General features: G+C 44.7%; 1 protein-coding gene across 15 annotated transcripts in view; it reads left to right on the top strand.

Moving 5' to 3' along the window:
• The window catches only part of KMT2C (lysine methyltransferase 2C), a 332,701-nt gene extending 328,132 nt beyond the window's left edge, over positions 1-4,569 (top strand). For all 15 annotated transcript variants that reach the window (XM_030550063.1, XM_030550061.1, XM_030550055.1 and 12 more), the window contains 4 exons: positions 437-553; positions 1,495-1,568; positions 2,005-2,113; positions 2,644-4,569. In XM_030550063.1, the coding sequence (XP_030405923.1) occupies positions 437-553; positions 1,495-1,568; positions 2,005-2,113; positions 2,644-2,736 (393 nt within the window). In that variant the 3' untranslated portion in view covers positions 2,737-4,569. The remainder of the gene's footprint in view (positions 1-436; positions 554-1,494; positions 1,569-2,004; positions 2,114-2,643) is intronic.
• The last annotated feature ends 13,640 nt before the right edge of the window (positions 4,570-18,209 follow it).

Here is an 18,209-nt window from a genome sequence, read left to right as displayed (position 1 = left end):
GATTTTGCATCATTAAAGCTGTATAGTTAAAATCATAAGAAATCAGGAGATGAAGTGAAGAAATCACAGAATGTAACTGCTCAGATAATTCTGTGTTAATCTTTAAAAGTGTATATTAATTCAGCCATGTTGTGCATATGCTCTGCTTTTCCTGTTTTCTGGGTAAATATGTCACTTAATGTTTCACTGTTTATATTTCCAGTTGTATATTGTTAAAGATATTGAATGTGTATATATGCTGCAGCTAAGGTTGCTGTTTGCCTTTGCTGACCTTTTGTGTTTTTTCAACAGTGTCACTTTTTATCTTTCATTATGTATCATTTCTGCATGTGTAGATGTAGATTTTCTCCAAGCATGGCTTGGGAGCAACCAAAGGAATCAAACGTAAATGTGCATTGATTCTCCTGTTCTAAATCACACAGTATTCCCTTTGTAGGGCCTGGGCTTATATGCTGCTAGAGACGTTGAAAAGCACACCATGATCATTGAATATATTGGAACTATCATCCGTAACGAGGTAGCAAACAGGAAAGAGAAACTTTATGAATCTCAGGTATTGTATATAATTATTATTTACCTACTGTTCCTTTCCTTTCCTTTAAGCATTTGTGCAACAGAACGAGATGTGTTGCCAGCATTTTAAGACTTCCGTTCTGAGGAAGCTGAGTCAAAGTACTGTTGTGAATGTGAATGAATATTTGAATTCTGGGAGGCAGTGTTGTGTCTAGTGATTGTAGCAGGGGACTGGGAATTGGGACTCCTTAATTCATAGATTCCAAGGCCAGAGGGCAATTGTGATCTTCCAGTCTGACTTCCTGTATAACACAGACCATAGAAACTAGCAGAAGGTTTCACTCCATTGACCTCTCAGTTATAGACTCAGCACACTTTTGCTGTGCCACTCGGCTTTTGATTCTGTTCATCACTCTGCCACAGACTCACTGTGTGACCTTGAGATGATGATATGACCTTAGACCTTTACAGAGCCTTTCATTCAAGGATCTCAGCATGCCTACCAAATATATTAAACCTCACAAACACCAGAGAGCCTGGTAATGTGCCAATCTTACAGTTATACAAGCACAGAGGTCAGAGACTCAGTTTTTAGGGACCACATTTTAAGTAGGCTTAACCTCTTGGTGCAATGGAGGGATGTGAGGGACCATTGGTAAAGCACTTTGAGAGCTTACATGAAAGGTGCTATACATATCATACTAGCATATTACTTGAGGAAGATACTAAAATCACAGGAGGTTGCCTCTCATGTTTATGGCCTATCCATTCCTCATAAATAGTGAAGTTAATTATAGTATCCTACTTTCACATAGTAAGTGAAATAGATGAATCAGTGTTTCCTTAGTGAGCCAACAGGCCACGTCTAATTGCAAATCCAGAAAAATACTTGGAAATGGTCCATGTTGTTGCTTTGTTTTAATCACTGACTTTTTTTTTTTTGTAAAATCTATAGCGTCTTTTCTCCCCCCTCTCTTTCAGAATCGTGGAGTGTACATGTTCCGCATTGACAACGATCATGTCATTGATGCTACATTGACAGGAGGTCCTGCAAGGTGGGTGGCTCTTCAGAGAGCTGTGATCTCATGTTTGGAAATTAGCCATGTTCCCTTGGCTGGCTGTTGGGGAGAGATTCCATTTTGTGTTTTTTTTTCAGTGGCCTTATTCTCTAAGCTGGTGCATTCAGTCTTCACACTAAGCCACTGAAGCAATGCCAGAAGCAATGCCATCTTTCTCATTAACTCTCCATAGCCTTGATTAACTGTTTCATGGCAGACGTACAGCTGTAGAAAAAGAAATGTAATGTTTTTAACTTTTAATTTTTTTTTTCTTTTACATTTTTCTAGGTAAAGAAACAAGTCCAGTGTAATGTAATTTTAGCTGGAAAAATCCACTCACACTGAAGCTAAAGTCACTCTATAGTTTAGTTTAGATTTGTGTCCTATTACATAGCTTAAAAAAAATCATTTTCCAAATCTTTTATTTTTGTAGGTATATTAACCATTCATGTGCACCAAACTGCGTGGCTGAGGTGGTGACTTTTGAGAGAGGACACAAGATTATCATCAGCTCCAACAGGAGAATCCAGAAGGGGGAGGAGGTAGACTTTACTCATTTGCTTTTATTTTGTTCCCATTCATTTGATTTTTTTTCCTAAATGACCATGTCTGTTGTACTGTCATGAGCACAGCAACTTACTTACTCAGACTTGGGACGGATCCTGGTGTCCACCATTTCCCCGTCCCCTTCCTCAATATAAACAATTAAAGTTCCCAGAAGTACATAATGTACTGGCTAGTGTAGCATATAGTATAGACCAAACTTCATTGCCCCGTGACCCCCTTCTGACAACAAAAATTACTACATGGCCCCAGGAGTGGGGACAGAAGCCTGAGCCTGCCCAAGCCCCACTGCTCCAGGCAGAGGGGCTGTAACCTCAGCCCTGCTGTCCTCGGTCTTCTGCCCTGGACCCCAGCAAGTCTACGCCAGCCCTGGCGACCCCATTAAAATGAGGTTGCGACCCACTGTTTGAAAACGGCTAGTATAGAACGATAGATACAAGCAATGATATAATGAAGAATACAGACCAGACATTTCATAACCACGCTCTCGACATTTGTTTCCTTCCAGCTTTGCTATGACTATAAATTTGATTTTGAAGATGACCAGCACAAGATCCCATGTCACTGTGGAGCTGTAAACTGCCGAAAATGGATGAACTAGAATGCATTCCTTGCTGTCTTTGAGGGTTGCTTGTCCCTAAGAAGAAGTGACTTACATTTTGATTTTGTTGACAGAAAATTCGCACCTTCCTGGGGAGGAGGGGGGAATAAAATCACTTCTGGGAGTTTCAATTTCTATTGAAGTGTAAAACAAGCACCAGAAGCAAGTCAGCAAAATCTGAAGCTGTCTGACTTCCCAGATGCCTGGAGGTTAAACTGAATTACAGAATGGTCCAGCACTTTTGTTTTTTGAGCTCACTACGGAGAAACTGTTTAATTTGGGCAAAGAACCGATGGCTGACCTGCTGGAGGGCAGGTGGGCATATATGAATGTAAGACTGAAATCACCAGCGAAAGGGAGAAGTCCAAAGTGCTGGCCACAGCCTTATTTGATAAAGGGGCAGGCCCTCTAATTAAAGAAAATTTTTAAATAAAAGTAGACACCACTGAACAAGGAATGTACTGAAACGACTTCCTTAGGGATAGAGCTAAGGGAAAAATAACTTGCACTAAAATACATTTAAAATACTTGATTCCATGAGTCAGTTTATTGTAGTTTTTGATTTCTGTAAAATAAGAGAAACTTTTTGTATTTATTATTGAATAAGTGAATGAAGCTATTTTTAAAAAAAAAAGTTAGAAGAAAGCCAAGCTGCTGCTGTTACCCGCAGAACTAACAAACCCTGTTACTTTGTACAAAAGTGTAAATATTTTGAGAAAAAAAATACAGTATAAAAAATAGTTATTGACCAAATGCTACCAGACTCTGCAGCAGTTCGGGTGCTTATTATAAAATATCAATAGGGATGTTACAATATGATCTCATGTGTTACTAACTACGCCATTACAATTATTATGGAATAACCAAAATCTCAATTTAAAGAGAGGATTTTTTTTTTAAAATGTTTAAAGCTGGCTCAACTGTGGTCTATTAGTCCCTTTTTTTTTTCCTTTTTATTTTTTTTTTTTTGAAGTAAACTTTAAGCCTGGTAGAAGGCTTGTATATTACAACTCTGACTTTTATAGATGCTTGGGTAAGTTAGACTGATTTATTTTATTTCTATTATATTGTTGCATCCCTATTTCTTAAGTCAGGTTTTTTTGTGCTTACAATTTGTGATAACTGTGAATAACTGCTAAAACCACCCAAAATAGAGGCTGAACATGGTTTTTTCTTCAGAAAAAGTCATCACAATTAGGTGACTGTTCAGCTTACACTAAATCATGTAAACAGAATAGGATCATGTAGTGGGAGCTTAAGTCTAATATGATAGCCTTCTTTAAATGAAAAAACAAGGAAAAAATTAGATGTAATTGTGCTTGCAGCTGCAGGACTCTGGCAATAGGGTTTTGGAAAATGTAATTTAAAAATGTGTTTGTATGGATTGTTTTTGTTTACATTTCTTTAAAAAAATAAACACTGTTTTGTGTTTGCTTGTAGAAACTTAATCAGCATTTTGAACCAGGTTAGCTTTTTATTTTGTACTTAAAATTCTGGTACTGACACTTCACAGGTTTAAATATAAAAAAAATGAAGTTTTTTGTGTGCACAATTAAAGTGGACTGTAAACTGTTGGTATATTCAGTAATACAGTTCTGAACTTGTAATGTATATGGCATGATGTATTTTTATCTTACAGAATAAATCAATTGTATATATTTTTCTCTTGATAAATAGCTGTATGAAATTGTTTCTTGAATATTTTTCTTCTCTTGTACAATATTCCAACATCCTACCAGTATTTGTCCTACAGTTTTTTCTGTTCTGTATAATAGTATCTAATGTTGGCAAAAAAAAAAAAAAGAAAGAAAGAAAAAAAAGATTTTTTTTTTTGAAGTATACAGAGTGTTATGGGTTTTGGAATTTGTGAAGACAGATTTAGAAGATCAGCATTTACAAATAAAAATATTTTACAACTATAAATTATGCCTCTACGTTTTCATTTTGGAGCGTCTGTTTTCTGTTTGTTCCAGTGTTAACCTCATCTGTTTCTACCACTGAGCACCACAACTGTTAGCGGGCACAGATCCAGTATCCCTCTAAGGCCAGCTGCATCCTGAATTGTCTACCACAAAGCCATGCACTGCATCCAAACACCCTCCAGGTCTGAGCACTTGAAGTTAGGGGTCCTACGCTTCAGGGGGCAAAGTATTGCCTCCACCAGAAGAAGAGAGTCTGCAGGAGGTGCCAAGAGAAGAGCCAGCCATCTCCACCACAGTTAGTGCCCAACTCGCTATTGGTTAACACCAAGGCCTCCGGCTTCCCTTCTCCATAAAGGGACAGGACACAAACCTCTTCACCTTCGTTTTACACAAAGAACAGGTCTTCAGGGCCCAAGATTGATTTTTTGAGAAGCAGAAGCAAAAAGAATGGGGGAAAGCCTTCCAACGCACCTCAGAGAAGTATTGTTCCACCCATGTTATGTCATCAGCATTTGGGATTAGCCCGAGTCCTGGTGGGCGGATGGCAACCAATCAGCCCAGGCTTTCCACCTAGTTCTGGTGAAATGTCAGTGTTGTAGAGCCCTGGGACATGTGGTCACCTGGACATGAGCTGTAGGGCCACTGTGTGCTGTGAGCCTCCACAACCAGCTGCTTCTGCCTGCTCTCTTGACATGTGATAGCTGCCTCTCTTCTGTCCAGCAAAGCTCCAAAGTGATGTCTGGTAACAGCTGAAAAGCATCAGAGGACAGAAGAGCCCCTTTCCGATGCAGTTTCTCTCAGCACTAACGGTTTAATGCCCCGCACCTCTGAATTCAGAGGCTCCAAGAGGTGCTGTAGGCAGCTTTACAGTAGCCTCAGGAGGCGAGGTATGTCCTGCTGCCACAAACACCGACCCTCTCTCTCCTAAGGCATGGTGTCGGGACAGGTGCATAGGGGCTCAAATCCCACCCAAAACCTCAACCATGAGAGCCTGGCCAGGAGCATGAAGATTCCCATGCAGATGAGAACCCCTCACAGCCTATTCAGGAGCAGGTATTGTAAACTCCAGAGACACCAGGTCCCAGAAAGGTAAAATCAAGCGTCCCCTTCGCAAGGCAGCATTTTGTACTGATTTAATGAGCAAGCAGTGTAAAAATCAGCATTGAAGTTCTCTATTCTTCCCACCGTGGGAAAGGACAGAGTCTCCTCACAGTGCTCTCTATCCAGCTCCCTGCTCTTCCCTCACCCTTCAGCTTATCTGGGTGTGCAGAGAAGTTTGTCACTACTGTGAAGCTCGGTCTCAGGCCACAGAGTAATGGGCATTGTGCCTATCTGGCTTTCAGCCCAAGGACCTAGGGAAAGGGGCTCCAATTTCAGGCTGCAGTGGAATGGGAATTGTTTTTATCTGGTTTTCTGCTATTAATCTTAGCTCTGCCAGGGAAAGGCGCTCAGAGACTGATGGGTGGGAAAGGGGTTTTCTCTCCCCTCACCCCACCTCCAAATAGGCTGGCTCCACTTTAAAGTGCAAGGAGCACTTCAGGCAGTCTGTAACCAGAACAGAGGCAGGTGAAGACTCCATTTCTCACACAGCTGCACATTGGGGGATTGTAGGGAGGTAAGTGAAATCCCATGTTCAGAATGATTCCTGATTTTCTGAGTAAGGCCCCAAATGGTACAAGGGCCTTCCTAAAGTACTGACATGGGTGTAGGTTGACCAGATGTCCCACGTTCCGACTAATGTACGATATTGTAGGGTTGGCACGGGGCTAGAAGCTCCCCACCTGGCTCCGTGTAGCTCCCCAGAAGTGATGACAGTTCCCTCTGGGTCCTAGGTGCAGGGAAGGCCAGGGGGGTTCTGCATGCTGCCCCTGCCATGATCACCTGCTCCGCAGCTCCCATTGGCCAGAGGCAGCACCAGCAGGCAAGGCAGTGCACACAGCTGCCTTGCTACACCTCTGCCTAGGACCCAGAAGGAGATGTCCAGGAAGCCGCCTGAAGTAAGCCCTGCCCGGAGCCTGTACCCTCTCCTGAACCCCAACCCTGAGCCCCCTCCTGCACCCAAACTCCCTCCTGGAGTCAGTACCCCGAACCTCCTTGCATGCCCCTAGCCCTGAGACTCCCTTTGCAGCAAGAGCCTGCGCCATGCACATCCGGCTTGGGTGGGGGGGCCAGAGCCAGGGCTGTGCCCTCTCCAATCAACTTAAGGCGGGGGCCAGGCCCAGAGCCATGCACTGCCTGATCCGTAGCTTCCAAGACGGTGTACCTACCTTCCCCCCCCCCCCCAATGGCTCTGGTGGCAGCTGTGAGCCTGTGGCTGCCCCTCAGGGCCGTCCTTAGCCATAGGCAGAATAGGCAGCCACCTAGGGCACCAAAAGGTCTGGGGGCACCGCTCTGCAGGGAGCCCAGACAGAGGGGAAGCAGTGGAGCATGTAAGAGCAGGGCTGCTGGGTCCTAGAGAGAGCCCAATGCAGCACAGTCTGAGGGAGCAGATTGGCTGCTGGGAAGTCTCTGGGAAGGGGTAGGGGAAGGAACTCACCTGCAGGGGTGGCAGCTTATAGGGGCTCAAGGTTCTCAAGCACCAGGAATATGCAAGGCTGGGGGCTGTGCTCCACCAATATTTGGAGCTGGGTTTCTCCTCTGCCCCCACCTCGGAACTTCCCTGGCTGAAAGAAAACAGCCAGTGCCTCTCTCCTTTGTTTGGGCTGCTTTTGCCTAAGGCTATAGAGATCATTGGGAGGCAGCCTCTTGGAGCACTGGGGGAGGGGAAGAGGAAGAGAGGAGGGGGAAGGAGGCACACACATGCTTGGGAGCTCTATCCCCGCCCCCCCCCCCCGGCACTCAGTGGCAGCAGCAGTGATGGGGAGGCCACACATGATGGCAACCCCCCCGCCCTGGTACCCATCATAGGGGAGGCGAGTGGGCTTTCTGGACCTGAGAGAGTCACTAGGAGCATGTGCAGTGACTGTGGTGCAGAGTGAGTGTGCTGCGGGTGGGGGGCAGGAGAGAGAGGAGGGGTCCCTCCCCTGGAGCTTGCTTCTGCCAGTAAGGAGGGAGGAGAGTCCTCTCTGGCCCCAGCCCTGGGCAGCCTGTCTGCATCCCAAGTTCCTTATCCCGAGCCCTGCCCCACCCCAGACCCTGCGCCCCCAGCACCCGAACCCTGAGCACTCTGCTGCAGTGTGAACCCCTCACCCCTAGCCCCATCCCAGAGACCTCACTTGAGGGGAAAAACATGCAACTTAAATTTGGTGGTCAGTTTGGAGTATCATTGTGTTTAGCACAATACTTGATTATTTTACACCCTTTAAAGTATACGGGTGTTACAAAGTGGGAATGTTCTTAATGTTTTCTCTGAATACTGTGTGGGTGCCTCAGTTTCCCCTATGCATTTCTCAAGGATCTAGATGGTGGGATAAGGATGTGTGATTGTTGTAGAGCCCTAGAGTGTGATGCTGTTTGCACAGAGAATGGCTGAAACCCTGTCTCTGGGCAACTGATGGCCTGGGTCGCTCTCCTGCAAGGTGCCAACTGAAGGTGTTGGAGAACAAAGAGATCAGGTGGCCTCCTAATGCCTGGAAAAGAGACAAAGGCCAGAGGAGAGTGTGTCAGTGCCTGTTTGGACTTCCGGGAAGTGCATGGTGTGGAAGAGGATGCTGGGATGCTTTGGAACTACTCCATACAAAGCCAGTCGGGACTCTGGGGGAGCCTCCTCTCTCTGAGCATACTGTCTCCAGAGCAAGATGCTTACACCTTCCTGGGTCTGACCTCAGAGCATTCGGCATGCCCTTCCACACTGTGCGCTTTCCGCAGCAAGTCTGTCCAGGCAGGTCCTGGGGCAACCAGAGGTCCCTGCATCCCAACTCTGCAGTCAGACGTGACTGTCAGCCAGCCAGTAAAACAGAAGGTTTATTAGATGACAGGATCACAGTCTAAAACAAAGCTTGTAGGTACAGAAAACAGGACCCCTCAGTCAGGTCCATCTTGGAGGGTGGGGAGCCTAGACCCAAGTTCTGGGCCTCTCCCCATTTCCCCAGCCAGCTCCAAACTGACACTCCCTCCTCTAGCCTTTGTGTCTCTCCTGGATCTCTTCTGATCTCTTTGTCCCCAGCACCTTCAATTGGCACCTTGCAGGGGAAACTGAGGCACCCACACAGTATTCAGAGAAAACATTTAGAACATTCCCACTTTTTCACAAGTGCAACAAAATATAATACTGTATATTGAAGCAGGCAAGTGCTGCTTCTGAGTTTACACTTTTAATTGACCCTTGTAATTTTGTGGTGCCAACGCATTGTAGCTTCATTTTATATCGGCTTACAGGGCAACAGCGGGGGGGAGGGGGGCGGGCACCACCATTTTGGGCACCACCAAATATTATACAAACTTGCTGCCTATGCTCACCTGTGAGTGTGACTCTTTCCCCTGGCGTGAGGGCTGTCAGGGCTGTGTTGGGTGAGGTGCTGGGGGGGAGGTGAGGCTGGCTGCCTACCTGCTGAGGAATGACAGTGAAAGTGACTCACTTCCTTGCAGGCAGCCAGGATTGGAATGGTCAGATACGGCTGGGCTGGGGATAGCCAGATAGCATGTGCGAAAAATCAGGACAGGGGGTTGCGGTAGGGTGAGCAGATGTCCCACTTTTATAGAGACAGTCCCATATGTTGGGTCTTTTTCTTATATAGGCTCCTATTGCACCCCACCTCCCATCCTGATTTTTCATACTTGCGGTCTGGTCACCCTAGGTGGGGGTAATTGGTGCCTATATAAGACAAAGCCACAAATATCGAGACTGGCCCTATAAAATCAGGACATCTGGATCTGGTCACCCTAGCTAGGAAGTGCATCTCTCCCCCGGACTGGCAGTGATCCATCTCATCCGGGGGGAGCTGCACAGGGCAGGATGAGCTGCTGTGGCTCCATGGGTGCCCCGTCCCTGAGATCAGATGCTGTGCTAACTTCACCATGGTCCGTTGAGCTGGCGGTGGTGCCCATTGGTGTGTGATCAGACCTGAGGATTTGCTGCTGCTGTTGCCGCTCTGCACCCCAAGATGAGGATTTGGGGGTCCTGCAGTTTTCCACCTCTCCTCTTCTACTGCAGCTGTTGAACCAGCAGGCTGGGGGGGTGAGCTAAGCATGAAAGCAGTACTATGCTGCCATTTTGATTGTCATCGAGCAAATTTTTTTGCTAAAAATGCTTGCTAAGAATCCTGAATTCAATTTCAATATATATTTAAAAAAAAAATCAATATCTTAGCCAAAAACAGAAAATTAAGTTGTTGACAATTATTTGTGACAATTTTGGAATGGGGAAGGGAGTGGGCCAGTTTTCATCAGAGAAACAAAAAATGTTGACTGACTTTCCTATAGCCTGTTACTGCTAAATAGAGCCCTCCAACAACTGTAATATGCTCATCTCCTTACTATTGTATAGAGCAGGGGTCTGCAACCTATGGCACATGTGCCAAAGGTGGCACATGAGCTGATTTTTGATGACACGCAGTGGTGGGCTGAATGGCTCAGCCCGCCGCTGCTCTGGGATTCTGGCTGCTGCCCCATTGCCACTCAGGGTCCCAGCTGCCAGCCCCACTCAGCACCTGCTGCTGGCCTGGAGACCCCCAAGGAACCCCAGGCTGGCAGCAGGCTGAGCAGGCCAGCGGCTGAGACCCCAGCTGAGCCACTCAACCCGCTGTCGGCCTGGGGTTCTATTCACTCAGCTGGCAGCAGGCTGAGTGGGACTAAATTCAATGAAATAGGAAAACAAGAGCAACTAATGACAAAGTGCAAGAACCTAGAGCAGTGGTCACCAACCTTTTTTGTCTGGCGGGCGCCAGACGAAGGACCGTGGTGGTGGACGAGCATCCGCCGAAATGCTGCCTAAATTCGATGGCAAGCAGTGTCATCCAGAGGCATTGGCGCCAAAATGCCACCGAATTTCGGCAACATTTCTGCAGATGCTCATCCTCCGGCCAGTGTGTGGGTGCACTGAGAAGCCCCTGTGGGCGCCATGGCACCCGCGGGCACCACATTGTGGACCCCTGACCTACAGAGCCTCCTGAAGCATGGTGATCATTTTGATTTAAATGGACTTGAACTGTACGAAGAACATGCAAAATCAGTGAGGGACATTGTACAGTTTATTCATACCAGCAAACTTGCCACTCATATTCTACTGACAATTCCTGTAACAGTAGCATCAGGAGAATAGAGTTTCTCAAAACTAAAGCTCATTAAAAACTATCTGCACTCTACAATGAGTCAGGAACCTTGACTGATCTTGCTATTCTTACAATCGAACAAGACATCACTTTGTCTTTGTCATATGATGACATTATTACTGATTTTGCAGCCAAAAAAAGCCAGAAAGATTGCTTTTAATTAAAAACTAATCCTTGTTTCAATACCTCTTCATATAAATTTCCAATAAAATGTTGACAAATTTAAAAAAATATATTATTTGCATCATTCTGTCAAATCAGAATTTTTTCTATAGTGCGACTTTTTAGTGTTAGTTCATCAGCATTACAGTGTGCTTAATTAAGTTAAACTGGTTTTAGTAACATGCCTGTGGCAAGTTTTCCAATACTGTAAGCTTATGTTTGTGTTGCTAAGAGCAAGACAGGCACAGGGGCACCAGTTTAATAATCCTGCCTAGGGCACCATAAATCCTAAGGACAGCCCTGCTGCCCCTCCCCCACGTCCTGGTATTTTATTCTTGCGATCTGGTCACCCTACATGGGTGCTAGCCATCCAGGGCTTAGGGTGCGGGGGTGGGGAGGCAGGCATTCATTCGGACTTCCAGGGACATCCAGCAGGTTAGCCCCACAATCAAGGTATTCGTACTAGTAGCTCTCCTCAACTGAGGGGTCTAAATGCTGCCTCCCTCCTATAAATAGCCAGGGAAGTACTGCAAAGACACCATCACTGAGAAAATGTGTTATAAGAACAGTGTTTTGGGAACCTCAGGCTGGTGCAGCAGTGGCTCCCCAGTGGGAGACATACAAAGGGCCTCCCTTTCAGACAATCCCATAGTCCATATAATAGTGAGGACACACTACACAGAAATTTCAAAGCTTCAACTGTAGCCACTCAGACCAAAAAATGTTCCTATACTAATAAGGAAAACCATCAAAGTAGAAGACAAAAGGCACGTTGCGGGACAGGGAGCATACCTGAAAAGTAAATTTCCAAAAGCTCAGAGTACACATCATTTTGGTTCACTTTGCTCTGTCGGAACACAGATATAGACACGGCCACTCTGGTTCAGACCAGTGGCCCATCTAGTCCAGTATCATGTCTATGACAGTAGTAGTAACAGCTGCTTCAGAAGATGGTGCAAGAAACCATGTACTGGGCAGCCGTGGTGCTCACAGGGGAAGTTTCCCTCTTTTCCCTGTTAGAGGTTTGATTATGATTGAAACATGAACGTTTACATCGCTTCCAAAACCAGGGAGTAATGAGTTCAAAGCTTCTCTGAGATAATGGAAATAATGTTCTGGGCAGAGAAAAATCTGCTACCTGTCAAGACAGTTCACAAAAAGGATGAAGAAAAGGGGAAAAGGGAGAGCCGACATTCTCCTCCTAGTCCCCCACTGACCCAGAAAGCACTTCAGACTTGACAGACAGCCAAGGAACCTCCAGAGCTCCTGCACAAAACACAAGATCTGTTTGAAGCAGGGACTCTTTCCTCCAGAGGCAGGCAAACTACAGTTAACACCCGGGTGTTTGAAGTGTAATTCATTCTCCATTAGCCTCACCGATGCTTTTTTGTATCCAGAAAGAACTGAACCAGGAAATTTTATTTATTGATCTGGTCAAGCTACATTTTTGATGAGAGGGGAAACAGAAAGCTCTTTGGGACAGGGACTGTCTCTGCACAGTGGCAGCATAGCGGGGCCCTGGCCTCTAGATGCTGCTGGTGATACAAATAATAGTAATGACCACAGCGTTCTGGTGATCTTGACTACATTAGAGTTTCTGGAGTATGGCTGATTGGAGTCCTACAACCAAGCACCATAGAGCAGTGGGTAACAGTCCTAGTGGCGTTCTTTTAGCAGGCACATCGGACTCCCCATTTGAGTATCATCCGGGGTCGAGATTAATCAGAAAGACACATTAGAGAAACCACTGGCTGGGCTTTTTAGGTGTTGTCACCTCCAAAGTCAGGGTTCAGCATTAGTTCCTCTATCTATACAAAAACTAGACTAATTTTGCTGTGAAAAAGGTTATTCATGTGGTTCCTTTCAGTTCAGAACAATTATTTTGTTCTAATCTGCAGTACCCCTTTGGAAGCTATGACATAAAAGGGCATTCCTAGAATTCTAACGATATATTTCATGCACTGCAGAGTACATATGCCAGTTGTACCCTGCTAATCTCATTCCATCCATAATGCCAGAGCTGTAGGGCCTCAAAGAAGCTGCAGGCAAAATGTTAAAAAAATTCTGCACCAATTGGCATGCTAGGCGTCTGGAAAACTACTTGCGAAGAAGTCAATGCTCCCTACAAGTGGTATTGTGAGGGGAAAGTGTATGAGCCTCATAGACTTTCAGGCCAGACGGGACCATTATAATTATCTAGTCTGACCTCCTGCAACATTACAGCCACAGAACCTCACCCACCATTTCCTGTCATAGACCCATAACGTCGGGCTGAGTTACTGAAGTCTGCGAATCGTGATCATAGGAACATTTGCAAAGTAGGTTTCCATTCCTCCACAGAGACATCCATGGGTAGGAAGGTGCTACTGGGTTGGTTCCCAAACAATTTCTTAAATCACAAAGCTCTTGGTCTATACTGGTGAGGTGGTGGGGGACAGTGAGATGATGTCTATTTTTTTCCTGTCTACTCTGATAATAATTAAATCTCTGCTTATCCTTTCCCTCCCTACTTCTGTGATTCGCTGCTCGCTTCTTCCCCTCAGTGACGAATGAGGAGAGAAGTTGTGCAGCAGAATGAGATGGTTCTTACCTGACAATTTTCTTTTTGTGAGCTGCTTTTCTCCTCATTTAGCCCAGCCTGGTATATGACTGGAAGACAATTTGTAAACAATTGAAATGTTTCCTTAAAGGGAGACATGGACAAATAATTACCATAAGGTTATATACGTACGATATCAACTTGCTGTCTTACTGCCAATGATTGGCTGCTGGAGTATTTCCACAGCTTTGGAAGAACTCTTCTGGTTGCCTGAGCTGAAGGGTGGGACAGCCCTGGTCCCACCTGCCTCCAAATTCCACAGGTGGGGGCCATTAGTGATGAATGACAAGAAAAGTTGTTAACAGAAAATCATCAAGTAAGAAATTTCTCATTCCTTATGCAACAGCTGCCATGCTTTGAGGAAATAGTTGGGTCTGTGAAGGCCACACAAGAAGGCTGGAATGTGGGAGGCAATGAAATAAAGGAAATGCAGGATGGAGCTAGAAGCAACTTTCAAGGAAGGGAAAAGCTATGCCTGCCAGGCCACCTTTCTTAACCCTTCAAGGCAGCATGAGGTCAGAGAGAGAGAGTGAGCAAGCTGAAGAGAAGATTGAGGATCACCTGTTCTTTTTTCTCACTGTGTGAGCAACAGTCCCCATGCCAAGCACAAGAACAGGAAGGAAGATGATGTCCCTCCACTGAGATGCTTGCCATTCAAATGGCAGAGGAAGACATGATGTAAAACTCGAAGGGAAAAGCAACAGGTAGAGAGAATTAGGCTTACAGGAGAATGGCATGACATACTCCACAAAGGACTGAGAGGGGGCAGAGCAAAACACACAACAGGACCCAGTTGCTTCTATGGTCCCCTGAAGTGTGGGAATTGAGCCCACCACCTTCTGATCCTGAGGCAAGGGAATTACTGGCTGAGCTAGACTGACATTGGTTGGAAAAATGTTTTGTGGCACATCTGGAAGCTAGGCGTAAGTAGGGAGAGCCAGCACGCCTGACTGCTGAATAACCCCTATCTTTAAGCACCCCTGAGGAATGGATAAACAGGTGTTTTCAATGCTTATGGGATCACAACTTAGCATTGTTTAAAAATCCCTCAATAATGGTGCTAGAACCCTAAAGCCCAGATTCTCTCCTAGAGTCTTCTGCTTTAGCAAAGCAGATGCAGAGAAGAGTCTCCATTTGGGGAAGCGATGAGAGCTGTGGTTCTCTGCCTGCTATCCATCCACTGTACTGCAGTTAGCCCACAACAATCCCCTTAACTGGGGAGTCTAGCATTGTGTTGTACTCTGGCTGGAAGCAGCTCAAGTTAGAGGAAGGGGAAGCAGCTGAAGGATGATGGAATTGTGGGAAGTAGCTGGGAAGAGAGACAGAAAAGATGGTCGTGTGGACTCATAAGATGGACTCGGAGTTAGGAGAGCTGGGTTTAATTCCCAGCTTTGCCACAGATTCCCTGTGTGTCCTGGGACACTAACCTCTCTCTGCCTCAGTTCCTCATCTGTAAAATGCGGATAATGCTTCCTTTCCCCAGCTTTTCGTATGTCTGGTCTATTTAGATTGTGAGCTTGTCATAAACAGATAGCTAAGGGTTACTGTCTCTTTCATCTATAAAAGGGTTAAGAAACAGTGACCTGAAACACCTGACCAGAGGACCAATCAGGAGACAAAATACTTTCAAAACTGGGTGGAGGGAAGTTTGGGTGTGAATTCTTTGTTCTTTGTCTTGGTTCGGTGACCCTCTCGGCTCTGAGAGTGATCTCTCTATCTCCAGGCTTTCTAATCTTCTGTTTCCAAGTTGTAAGTACAAGTATAGTAAGACAATAGGTTTATATTGGTTTTTTTGTATTTACATATGTGTAGTTGCTGGAATGTGTTAAATTGTATTCTTTTTGGATAAGGCTGTTTATTCTTTTTTTTTTTAAGAATCTAAAATCTAAAGGTTTATTCATAAAGGGAAAAAGGTAGAAATGAGAGCTAGAATTGGTTAAATTGAATCAATTACATACAGTAATGGCAAAGTTCTTAGTTCAGGCTTGTAGCAGTGATGGAGTAAACTGCAGGTTCAAATCAAGTCTCTGGAGTACATCCCCCTCTCGGATGGGTCATCAGTCCCTTGTCTAGAGCTTTAGTTTGTAGCAAAGTCCCTCCAGAGGTTAAGAAGCAGGACTGAAGACAAGATGGAGATGAGGCATCAGCCTTATATAGGCACTTCCAGGTGTAAGAACACTTCTTTGTTCTTACTGTGGAAAATTACAGCAAAATGGAGTTTGGAGTCACATGGGCAAGTCCCTGCATACTTTGCTGAGTCACAAGGTGTCTCTGCCTCCTCTCAATTGTGTAGCTGATGGTCCTTAATGGGCCATCAAGCAGGCTAAGCAGAGCTGACACCAACTTGTCTGGGGTGTCACCCAGAACTACAGCACCAATTTGAAATACAGACAGTTTACAGCCAATACTTATAACTTCAACTACATAATGATACAGACATACAGACAGCATAATCATAACCAGTAACCCATAACCTGGTCTTAGACACCTTATAATTCTTGGTAATAGCAACACATTAGTTACAAAAATCACCATTAGCAATAACAACAAATTCATTGCAAGTGTCCATTTACAATTCTGTTTGTCATGCCACACCCTTGGATTAATACCATTTGTCACCTGTAGTCTGCTTCTTTGATTTGGCCCTCTGCCTCAATTTTTGCCTTGGAAGTCATGGTTCCTGTTTTCTTGTGTTGGGGTGCCCTCTGGTGTTTATTGTTGGAACTGCTGGCTCTCTGTTGTCTCCTGGGGTCTGCCTAGCAACAGTGCCTTTTTTTTTTCTTCCTCTAGCTAATCTTTTAAATGTAAAGTAAACCAGAAAAACTACTTTATTTGCATGTGTGTTGTGCTGGGTACTTGACTCTCAATCAGAGTGCTATAGTTTAACAAAAGACCCTTTGTCAACCTTAATAGTTCCTTGCTTAATATGCAAGCCAAACTGCAACCAGAGAACAGAAAAAAAAAATCTCTCTGGCTCTTTTTAAAACCACCCTTTCTCTCTGCATAAAAGCCCTAGCAGAGAAAAAGAAAATAATATTCCTACTGGCTTCTGGATTTTATCTTTCCACACCGCTGCCACTCATGTCACTAATTCTCCTACTCAGATCTGAACCTTAGAGTTCAGAACATGAGAAGCTAGCATGAAACCTCCAAACTTAATTACCAGCTTGGATCTGATATCGCTGCCACCAGCCAGAATTCCAGTGTCTGGCTCACTCTGGTCTCCCTAAAACCTTCCCTGGGGAACCCCAAGACTCAGATGCCCTGAGTCTCACCACAAAGGGAAATAACCCACTTCCCTTCCCCCTCTTTACCTCCTCCCAGATTTCCCTGCCCTGGGTACTCTAGGAGATTCCCTCCTTCAAGTCCTTGAAACATCACACCGAGAAATCAAATATTTCTCTCCCCTCACCCAGAGGGTATGCTAAGTCAGGCTTAGTAAATCTAACACAAAGAGATTCTCTCTTCCCCCCTGTCTTCTTCCTCCCACCAATTCCCTGGTGAGCTGCAGACTCAATCCCCTTGAGCCCCCACTAAAAAAAAAAAATCCAACAGGTCTTAAAAAGAAAGAAGAAGACATAAAAATGGTCTCTGTATCAAGGTGACAATATACAGGGTCAATTGCTTAAAAGAAAAAATGAATAAACAGCCTTATCCAAAAAGAATACAATTTAACACATTCTAGCAACTACACACATGTAAATACAAAAAAAACAATATAAACCTATTGTCTTACTATACTTGTACTTACAACTTGGAAACAGAAGATTAGAAAGCCTGGAGATAGAGAGATCACTCTCAGAGCCGAGAGGGTCACCGAACCAAGACAAAGAACAAAGAACTCACACCCAAACTTCCCTCCACCCAGTTTTGAAAGTATTTTGTCTCCTGATTGGTCCTCTGGTCAGGTGTTTCAGATCACTGTTTGTTAACCCTTTTATAGGTGAAAGAGACAGTAACCCTTAGCTATCTGTTTATGATAGAGCTCTTTGGAATAGGGACTCCGCTCTCATTGCGTGTTTGCACGTCTGGGCCCTGATTTCAGTTCTAGACAGAGAAGAGTTGTGGAAGGAGAAAAATGGATTCCTCTCTATGTGGATAAAACCAACATTGTAACGGGCACTAACCACTCTAGTGCTGACTGAGCTCCAAGCAGGCGACAACCACATTTAAAGAGGCTGAGCCCCTGGGGAGGCAAAGAGGAAAAGACTGACTTTTCCTTTTAACCATTCCAGTATGGGACACCTAAAGCACTGATTTTCAAGCTGAGTTTCCTGCATGCAGCCATTAGATATGTTTGAGACCTCCAGGTTTAATTGGAGAATGTGACGAGCTCAGCCAGAAAAAGAACATATGGGGTGTAGGGCTGTCAAATGATTAAAAAAATCAGTCACAATTAATCACAGTTTTAATTGTACTGTTAAACAATTATAAGAATACCTATTTACATTTATCATAAATATTGTAGATGTTCTACATTTTCAAAATATATTGATTTCAATTACAATGCAGAATGCAAAGTATGCAGTGCTCACTTTATATCATTCATTTTTATTGGAAATATTTGCACTGTAACAAAGA

The sequence above is a fragment of the Gopherus evgoodei genome, chromosome 2 (genome assembly GCF_007399415.2).
Source record: "Gopherus evgoodei ecotype Sinaloan lineage chromosome 2, rGopEvg1_v1.p, whole genome shotgun sequence".
In the NCBI taxonomy this organism is placed as follows: domain Eukaryota; kingdom Metazoa; phylum Chordata; order Testudines; family Testudinidae; genus Gopherus; species Gopherus evgoodei.
This window is presented reverse-complemented; position numbering and strand designations above follow the sequence as displayed.